The sequence below is a fragment of the Andrographis paniculata genome, unplaced genomic scaffold (assembly GCF_009805555.1).
Source record: "Andrographis paniculata isolate CXL003 unplaced genomic scaffold, ASM980555v1 Contig22END, whole genome shotgun sequence".
Lineage (NCBI taxonomy): Eukaryota > Viridiplantae > Streptophyta > Magnoliopsida > Lamiales > Acanthaceae > Andrographis > Andrographis paniculata.
In genome coordinates, this window is record NW_026137513.1 from 1,244,618 (window position 1) to 1,255,774 (window position 11,157).

At 35.2% G+C, this 11,157-nt stretch overlaps 1 protein-coding gene across 1 annotated transcript; it reads left to right on the forward strand.

Annotated features, from left to right (window-relative positions):
* Positions 1-10,104: 10,104 nt before the first annotated feature.
* Positions 10,105-10,854, forward strand: LOC127245699 (uncharacterized). The gene has a single exon (XM_051266712.1). It carries the CDS (start codon positions 10,105-10,107, stop codon positions 10,852-10,854), a length of 750 nt encoding a protein of 249 aa, XP_051122669.1.
* Positions 10,855-11,157: the final 303 nt, after the last annotated feature.

Here is an 11,157-nt window from a genome sequence, read left to right on the forward strand (position 1 = left end):
ACGACCGGCCTGACCCCAACAACCATCCGACCGAATGACTCTGGCCTACCACTGGATCACCACTAAGCTCATCCATTTATCTTTCCTGGGCTGAAATCCTAACCTTATTTTTTTGTGCTCAACAATAGGGTATTAGGTTCGATTGAGGTTTACCTAAAGCGTACTAAAAGAGTAACGCCTGCAGGTTCACATGTTATAAAAAGAATGGAAGAATTGCACAAAACCTACCTATGGTTTTACGAAATTGCACCAAATATTTCATACATCTAAAATTGCGTCAAAGTCTCTTATGGTTTCATAAACTCGTGTCTAACCCCCTCGGGTGTCCATATTTAATAGTGTTTGATCTATACACGCCTAAACTGCGAATGAGTTTTAAAATTTCAATTTCTGAACTACTGAAATTATCAATATATTCATTTATTTTATATTTAACCTCAATAAACAATAAAAAGAATTCTTAGAATCAGGTAAAAGCAACTATTTTTTACTATATTTATTGTTTTGTGAAGATAAATATAAAAATAATAAATATATTTGTAATTTTAAGGATTTAAAAATATAAGATTTGAAACTCATTTGGCGCGTAGAGGTCAAATACCGTTAAATAAGGACAACCAATGGAATTAGACGTAGAGTTTATAAAATCATTAGAAAGTTTGACACAGTTTTGAATTATGAGAAATTTGACTCAATTTCATGAAACTACATGTGAATTTTGTATAATTTTGTCAAAAAAATAAAAAGTAATATTCAAACTTAAACATGAATTTTATTTTTACAATATTAAAGTTTTGAAAAAATCCTCTAAATTATATAAATGAGTATAAGAAAAGTAGAATACAAGAAATTTATAGTGGTAATCTTCAAATAATTCCTCTTAAACTTGTTGTGGATTAAAGATGTCTTAGATTTGCACAATAACCGGTTTTTGTATAGATAATTTTTGGATAATTAAAGTAAATTTTGAAATTGTATCGGCTTAATAATAAAAATAAAATATTTTGTGAGAAAAAATAATATATTTTTATATTGAATTGCTACAATTGAATAATATATAAAAAAAAAAAAATTAAAACCAAGTTCAAATTAACAAATTTTAGGATTTATTCTTTTGAAGTGTGGCTTCAACCTTTTTTTAACTATGTAATAATCATAATTTGCTATAATAAAAAATATAGATATTCTTTTCTATTATAAATATTATATTTGAGTTATAATTTAAATTAAAAATTAAATTGAATTTTAAAAAGAGTAATAACACATGCTTAATGTTGCACATTCATTATTATTATTTTTTAATAAAGTTTGAAAGATTTAGGATTTGTTTCTTTCAAATTTTTTGATACTTCTTCTTCGAGTATTATTATTATTAAAAAAAATACAATGGCTATGACAATTAGCTGATAGCTTTTACCAGTTAACTGATTCAATTAGCTAGTCTAGTTGTATTAAAATTTTTGGTAAGTCAACGCTTTGATATGAATTGTTTATACGTAAAATAATAATCGAAGACATTTATATTTTAGTTATTAAATATTCAATTGTGTTCTTTTATGTTTTGATTTGAAAAAGAAAATAATATATATTTATTAAAAAATATGAATATTTTTTTTTATTGAGAATAATATAAAATATAAAATAATAAATTTTTTGTATATATATATTTACGTTGTTTAGTAATAAAATTTATTAATTTATCATATTTATAATTTTTAATAAATTTATCTATTTTATTTATTTTTAATATAAAATTATATATATATAAATAAATTAATAATATTTATGTTTTCTATTATGTTTTAATTTTAACAAATTTATATATTTTACATATAAAACAAATTTTATAAAAATAAAATTATAATTTAGTAAATAAAAGATATTATAATGATAATAAATATTGCAATATAAAATATATTTATATTTATATATGAAATAAATAATAATTTTTAAGGTCAAATAAGAAACAAAGAAAATAAAAGTAAAAAAGTTCTTGTGAAATACTGAGTTATATAGCTTTCTGGATTCAATAAGTCATTTAAAAAAACTAATGTACCAAACACGTAAATTAATTTTTTGATTGATCAAACAATTTTTCAATAAGCTAAAAGCTCTTTGTCAAACATCCTCAATATAAATATATATTATATCTACTAAAGAAGTCAATAATTTTATTTTGTGTACGCTTTTCACCACAACTAATATATATATATATATATAATCTCAAATTAAAAATACAAAACAAACACAACTTAAATGATATTCCTTTGTTCCGTCAAATTTATTCATATATTTTTTTGCTAGTTTCTTAAATTTAGCCCATTAGAAAAAATTAAATTTTTAACATTTAATTATTACCCTTCATTTAATACTTATTTACTATAATTATCACTACATTTATTATATTCAAATATTCTCTTCAATGACCGCTAAAATCCAGTACTGAACTAAACAACACACAATATGTTAACAAACAATACACAATATTACTATTTACAACACATTATTTATTTTAATATAATATAAATACAACATATCATACAGTCTCACACAACACATGCAATAATTGATTTTTAACACATAATATACTTATATACAACACATGTTATAATGATGAATAGACAACACATATTTTTATTACAATTTTTCTTCTTTAATCTTTGTGCTGGATCTAAATGAACTATATTTACCAGATAAAATGAATAAGATGTATGTATCAAGTAAACAATCAAACTTCTATGTTGTGTTCTTCTCTAATTTTTTTAAGATAGTTTTAAGTGAAAATAGTTATTGAACATAATATTTTATATAAAAAAAATAATAAATTATTATATATAATGCGTTCTGTATATATATATATATAATTAACATTAAAAGAAATAGAAAATTAAAATTAAAAAAAAATTCACAAAAGACCAAACGCTTATTGTTATATATGACAAAGACAACATTAGATTCTGGGTTGGTCCGTACGTACATTTATTCAAACATTAGTGGAATACAACGTCAAACTTCTCAACTTTGTCATGTTCCTTTCATAAAAACTTCTCGTGCATGAAATGAGATCATACATTAATATATTAATTAACTTAGCCAACATTGAAAATAATATGTCCATCCAAATATAACAATACAAACAAAATAATGTCTTGTTAGGAAACAAATTCATGTGGAGTTGTTATACTAATTACTATATATGTGTGTGCATAATTACAAATTTAAAAAGTGTCTGAAATTCAACATGTAAAGAACTAAGACCACTAAATGACTCTTGGAGTAGGCCAAAGATTCATGGAAGGAAAAGTCGAATTGCCCGAAAGCTCGATTTATAAATGCTTGAGTTCGAAAAAAAAAGAAAGTAATAATCAAGTAATTATTAAGTCAAAAGATCCATCGATCATCAAAGTTGAATTCAAATAAATACTTTTTAGTCTAGCAGATCGACTCGACTTGAGCTCGAGCTCGAGATAATTTTTATTTCTCTAATTTTTGGTTTGAGGTGCCAAAAGTTCAATGTTTTTTTTTTTTTTTTTAAATACTTGATAGAATTGAATCAATTTTAAGATTAAGTAAGCGTGTGTGTTTTAGAAAATATAATTGCAACATCAATGTGTTCACGACACTCTTGTTAATTTGATCAATATAAAGATGTTTTGTTTGAAAATAATTAGTTCATATTGTTTTGTACTTACGACATTATAGACTATTTACACGTGCTTGCCATTTTCTATAATTATATGTGTAAATATTACATGCAAATACAAAATTATTACAAACAATGATATATGAAATATAAGTTTACTGCTCCGGTAGTGCGCTCATTTATTTTTATTGTTGCCCAGGGGCTCTTATGCTGAACTTCCTGAACACAACCGCCGCTTCACCATTAATGACGGAGCCTTCAATGCCACCCGTCTCTGGGACGGAATCAAAACTAACCTCCTTAATCCCAATGATGAATTTCATACCTGATACGAAAGAGTAGAGAAAAGCTTCAGAGCGCAATGGAAGCAGAAAGGGCTAGACAAAGCGATTCTGTTGTCTTGCCAAAGTTTCAACATTCAAGACACACTCATTCTCACCATGACTGCTTTATGGGATCCGGAAGTTAATGCGTTTCTGCACCCTCAAATCCGATTGGCCCGACCTTGATAGTTGTCTCCATGATCGCCCACCTTCCGATTGCGGAGGAGGATCCAGTAATTGGAACCCTGACCGGCCAAGACCCAACAACCGACCACCCAAGATGGGCGATAAAGGCAACCCCGCGCAAAAAAGTCGTAGCTTGGGGACCTTTTGTAAAGCTGCATTGTGGAGTGAAAGATACTCCAGTGACCGATGAGGAACATGTTGCCTTCCTGCTGTACTGGCTCTGCAGGTACATGACTCTCTCCGAATTCAGCATTTTATTCTTACTGTAAAATTTCCTCATCCGTGTTTATATTATGGTGTCCTAACAGATATGTAATATGTCCCTCTTCCAAATCCATCACCTATACCCACACTGATATCGCCATTCACCTGGCTCAGGGCCGATTTCTCTCAGTCGGTTCCTTGTTTCTTGCGAGTCTTTATGAGGGCCTTTCCAAAACCTGCCCCAAACTGTCCAGCCCCACCAAACTTGACACCGTCTTTTCTAGTCTGGTTTGGTTTTGGAACTTTCATTCGGTTTGTACTTCCATTCCCTCTTTTTTGGACGGCCGCCTCTTCTTCTTGATTTGGATATATCTTTCAGCCAATATATCCTCTTCCTCTACTCTGACCGAATATATCATAATAACCCCGAGACCACCCTTAAAGCCATTTTGGAAACCGATATATCAGACTCAAATTATTATCCCTATTTTCATCTTACTACTTTCGCCACGCCAACTTTCTACGTTCCTCATTCTATATTTTTTTCATATGCGCCACCCGTCGAATCCCCATATCCGATATTCAAACATTTCTGGAAGGCGGCCCTAAAACCCCGATCCCTTTTTGCTGGGAAGAAGCTCAAGAAAATGAAAAAGACATATGCTTCCTTCCCTTATTACCCACATTACCTGACGTGTTAGTTCGGTTGCCGTCAAGGCATCCTAGCCTTGACTTTTACTCTTCACCTTGTCCGAACCCATGCCCAAAATGTTGTTGCTGAATATGCCATCAAGCCATACACTGATCAACTAACCAAGTACTTAACCAATCATATCTACACTCATTTCCGTGACTGGCCTGATACCGTCCCAGCTTTTCGAGAATGGTGGTCGGAGATGGCTTGGTCTATGGTCGCGAAGCCCATTAATGATTGTGTAAAGATCCTTTTCCCTCCGACCACCCAATCGGGGTCCCAACTGATTTTGCTGCCGCAACCTATAATGGGGCAACTCGCCTTGGGACCCCTACAACCGAAACGACAACGAAAGACACAGACCGGTGGGGCCAGCGCTTCCCGAAAAAAAGCAAAATTTCCTGAAACGGCCCAGCAAGTGAACTCGTAGGAGAAGCGTAAAGCGAGAGAAGATTACCTAGCCTCACTTCAAGTTGACATGATCCTTTTCCATGAATTCCGAACGCCAGCCGCACAGCGAGCCCACCTCTATAGGGGCAACCATCATGCCCTTTGGCTTGGAAGGCTAACTAGTGAAGCTGGTCATCTTAATGTCGACCTGGGTGAGGTCGGACACACTTTTTCCTAGCTTGTACAAGGTTTTCAAAGGCATAACGTTAGATACTGCACAATTATCAATAAAAACTCTACTTACCGGTTTCCTATAAGTTTGCACATTCACATAAAGGGGCATTAGATATGAAATTGCTTCCTCAGGCATCGGCGGGAAAATAACCTGAGTTGTTTCGAGTGGTTCATATGGGCTCAGAAAAGTCCATTCCTTTTCAGGCACCGGGTCATCCGAGAAATAAGTCCATACTGGTTCTTCATCCATTTGATGGATGTCCAACATCCTTACTGTGAAAGAATGTGTAACCCGATCACGATTCTTCTTAGAGTCCATCAGGTCTTCTCTTTTGGAAGGAACTTGATTTAATCGCAGCAGGTCCCGTACTTCGTTTGGTGAAAAAGTTCCAAATACCATTGGTTCGGACCCGAAATCAATATCCATTTCGGGATCTTTATTGATTTGGTAGCAAAAAAGACACCTAAAACATCTCTTTATTTCTGCAAGAGGGCGTTCATTCTTTGTTTGACTCAGAATCCTAACATTCTGTTTGGGAGCTTCTTTTAATACCTGCTCCTGACGCCTATCATTCGTCTCTTGGTTGAAATTCCCAATATTCTACTTATTCTGACCATTTTTCAGCCTTTTCCCTTGCATAGCTGCATACCTTCGCTTACTGTTCCTAATCTGCATACAATTCATCCCAGGGAACCTTGGTCGATATTGATGGGCAAAGGCTTTCAATTCCGATTCCATCCATCTCCCTTCGGTGGCTGGGGCATGCGCATGGATTTAGGGCGTACGAACGCTCCGTTTTTTACCTCGACTTCAAAGGTATCATCCGAGTGGTCCCATTTTTCGGCCACTCTTGACGGAACCTTCAATATTTTCCTAGACTCGTGTCCTTTTCCTATGTCAATGGTAGCCATAGTAACTTTCAGAAATAGTTGTTGTTCAACCCTTAGAGTGACATACTTGAATCTTCATTCTCGGATAGCCTTTTGTATCTCTTTTCGAAAATGAGTTCACTGACTTATATTAGACGTAAACGAATTATGCTACTTACAGTGTGGTTGCCCTTTGATCTCTTCCTTGGTGGCCAACCTGTCCTTTCGGAATACTGATTTGCCCATCAGCCAACAGTATATCAAAGTATTGTCGGCCTTGGAAGTATTAAAGGTAGGTCCTTGTTGGTCTCTATCCCTGGCGTAGGTTTCAAATTGGAACAGATGTAAGGCTTCCCTTTAATGACTTCAGCAGCAATCTCTTCTATTTCCTTGCAATCAGCTACTTCAGGGGTATACGCGTCTGCCCGCATACCGGGCCACTTGTTGGATTCTTCCTCTCCGTAGGCATAGGATTGGAAAACCTGGCGTGGAAAACGGCTTCCAACCCTTCCAGGTTTGGATCTGTCCGGGTGATAAATTAGCAAACCACGAGAACGTTGCCCTTGTCAGGAAAAGCCCGAACAATTGCAGTTTATCGTATGGATTGTTGCCGACTTCGCCAAGTTGAGCCGTAAAATGGCCCACATGCTCGATAGTATAAAAACCGTCTTCGCCGAAAAGACATGAAAATCTAGAGGCCTAATTCCTCGGGAGGGGGTGTTCATTGACAATCATCTCCGAAAATGGCCTATAATACGCTAGGTGGTTCGCTGTCTGAGGATTCATCCTGAAGTGCACTATAAGAACATCAGCGACATCTTCAGGGTCAAACCTATGCGGTGGGTTTTCGTGTATATATGATGGGATCATGGACTTGTCCTCAAAGACGTTCTTCCCTTAAATAACCCGGCGGAAGGTTTGTTCTTGTTCTTAGTGGAACATTATTGGGATAAGTAAGAGGCGACTTTCCCCTATCCACTCTGCTCGGAACTATGACACTTGGAATTGTGCTCTCGATATAAGATGACCCTGCGAAGTCCGCTTGAAGTAGGGATGCAGACATCGCTGAGGGTGTACGGCCCGTTTGAAGTGTGACCCTTGAAAAATCTTGATCTAGCATGTTTTGGATCAGATTTTGTTGATCGCACAGCATTGTTTGCATGGTGGCTATCTGTTGGTTGTTCAATTACTGAACATAGGCTGTCCATTCGGTGGGTACTTAAGTTGCACCTCCTGTAGATGGGATTGCAGACGGTATGGATGTTGTACTTCCCGCAGACACACTGGAGGTTTGAGAATGAGAACCAGCCATGTGGCTGAGATTTCTCTCGATAATTCGACCAGATCAAAGTCCAATAAAGCTACCTTTGGATGTGCGATTGGCAATCTTGTTTCCACTCCCACTGTGGTCGCCAATTTTTTGGCTCGTGAAATCCAACAAACAAAGTAAAATTCAAATGGAATGATGATAGACCTTTGAATTTGATGGGTTGGCTTGGGATAATATACGAATCCCTAAGCACTAGAGTTGCTAGAATAGAATTTCGAAATCTAAACAGGAAATAGAAAAGAAAACGTTAAAAGGAAACTAGCATCTGCATTTGTTTTGGGTTATTTTTTGTTGTCCCTCTTTTCTCCACATCAGGCCATTTTTTATCCGTTCGCCTGCACCGGTTCCGAATGGTTGAATTCGGTTACGCAATTACAGGGTAACCATCTAACGGTTATACCCCAAACCTCCCATAACCTGCATCGGTTACTTCAAGAAGAGCTTTTCCCCGGCATTTAGATACCGTAACCATTCAGTCAGTGCTTCCTGGCCCTCCAACCATTCAGCCCAAACGAACGACCTATTGGTCTATCACACCTCAATGTCAGTGTCGCCGAATTGCACCGCCAGATTTTGCTATACCTAATTTGGTTATGCCGGCCCATCTTGTCCTAATGGGGCGTTGGACTGAAACCCTAGGCGCCATTTTCCGTAACTCAACACTTATTAACATGTCTTTTATAAATATATAGTTGTTATCGCTCAAAAATCTTTTTTGGGGGCTCGGTGAGTGGAATAGCTCAAAAGTTGGATGGGTTCTTTGGTTTTCTCAAGAAAATATTCGGAACCACATGTCAAGTGGGTCGGAATATCGAAAAAAATATCAATAAGAAAATTTTAGAAGTGCAGTAAGGACGTAGAATGAAAAAAAATGATTATATATAAGGCAATGAAGGAATGTCTGGATTGCCACATGATTGAACTGATCACCTCATGTTGTTAGGTTTTACTCGACGTAACGTTATTGAACCTAGCTAGCTTAATGCTCCTATCTAGGCTTGTTTAGTATATGTTGATGCGTTGTTGGTGGTATTCACTCAATGTGCATGTTGGATTGCTCAACGCCAGAGGACATCTTTCGATGCCGTTGGTCGCTGTGCTCTTGCTTTTGGACTGGCTCTTTATTACTTAGGACTTCGTCTACATAAATTCTTATCGAATCGAGACATTTCAAGGCAAGGGTAACAATGGTATAGTGTTCTTTTTAAAAAACAAACCGCCTAATGTGTCCATCACTTTTTTACGTGTTTTGTATCTCAATAATATTAAAATCTTCTCTTCAATTGAATATTACTATATATTCTTAATATGCCAATTTTCATTATTATTCTTTGTCAGGTTTTTCGATTTTACTTTTATTTACATTTGGTGACTCTATTAGCTTATAAAAATTGTCAATCAAGAGTTGTAATCTTTACAATCAATTTTAAGATTAGTCATATAAAAATAGAAATCAATCATTGTTTTAGACAATATTCAATTGCATGAAACCTTATCATATGATTGTTTGAAAAAATCCAATTAATTTCTTCAACTAAAACAAGTAAAAGGTCGATGAAACAATCAACAATAATAAATTATCATGCAACAATGTAAACAATAATAAGAACTCAAATATATTCAATTTTTCATATCGTGCAATCACATGCATACAATACAATCGAAATTTCATCTTCAATAAACTTAGCTTTAGTTAATAAGCTTTAAAAAATTCTCACACAATATTTGCGATCAACAATAGTCTTAATAAATTCCATTCACAACAAACCTAGCATATCATCATACTGGCGTTCTTACTCTGTTGACAATAGATGAAGATCATGACAACTTATCCCCATGTCTATGTCAAGACAAGCGTAAAAGAATGTCCATGCATTCTATGCAATGGACCTGGGGTAAGTGTATTGGTGGAATACACCCTTGTACACAGGATCACAATCTCAATGGTCCTCACCCTTCATAACAAACTCTGATTTGTTTCTTAGGTTGTTAGATTTCATTAGTGTAGATTGGATTCCCTTGGTATGACTATTATAGATTAGCCTGAAGTATATATAATCTATCTTTCTCTTTTCCATTCAATCAATGAAAACAGATTAATTCCACAAGCCTGTTTTGTGCTATGTTCTTACCTCTTCTTCTGATTTGTGCTATATTCTGTTTCTTGAGTTTTTTCATCATGGTATCAGAGCCATGATTGTTCCTGGTGCCTGATTAGTGAGAATCTAATATGGCTGATCAGAGTCCTAACACCAGCTCACAGAGTACCACAGACCATGGATCTTCTCCAAACCTTACATTGTTTTTGGTTGTTGGAAATCATCCAGGTATGGCTCTTACATCAGTCCATCTGACTGACTCTAATTATCTTTCTTGGAGCATTAATATAGAAACAACCCTAATGGCAAAATCTAAGGTGGGCTGCATAGATGAAACCCTCGTTAAACTTCCTGAAGGAACACCTGAATTCAATCAGTGGCGTGCATGTGATGCTATGATCAGATCCTGGCTTCGCAACTCTATCTCTGCCAACCTGCAAGAAGGCTTCGTTTATGTTAATTCTACTAGGGAGTTATGGCTTCGGGCCAAAGAGAAATTTGGCCAGGCCAATGGAGTATTAATCTACCAGTTGAAAGCTCAAATAGGTGATCTCAAACAGGGAAGTGATATGCTGACAACATATTACACCAAATTGGAGAAATTGGTTGATGAGCTTCGCATAATTGAACCTGGAGCTAAATGTAAGTGCGACAAGTGTAGACATGAAATTGACAAAGTGTTAGCAAGAATTTACGAGAGGGATTACCTCGTTCAATTCTTGACCGGCCTCAATAAAATCTATCAGCCCATCAAGAACCAGATCCTGATGATGGATCCTCTTCCAACAGTCAACAAGGCATTTGCTATGTTACTCCAAGTTGAGAAGCAAAACACTCATATTGTTCCTGTGGATCTTAAGGCCTTTAATGTTGTCTATTAACAAGCTAAGCAAATCACTCAACCTGCTATCAACTTTAAAATAATTGACAAGAAGAAAATGTTCATTGACAAAAGAAGTCAAATATGCGAGTTGTGCAAAAGAAAATGGTATATACAAATGAGACATGCTTCAATATACATGGTGTTTCGGACTGGTTTAGAAAGATGAATGAGAAGAAAAGGACTCAAGTCAATGTTGTTGTTGTTCCAAAATATGATGGAACTCCTTCAGACACTTCTTCAAAGGTTGATTTGCAATTCCTCCTTGCTGAATTGAAGAAGATGATGGCAACCTTAGAGACCC

Coding starts and splice junctions, on each gene's coding strand:
- LOC127245699 (XM_051266712.1), top strand. CDS start 10,105: ATGGCTGATCAGAGTCCTAACACCAGCTCACAGAGTACCACAGACCAT.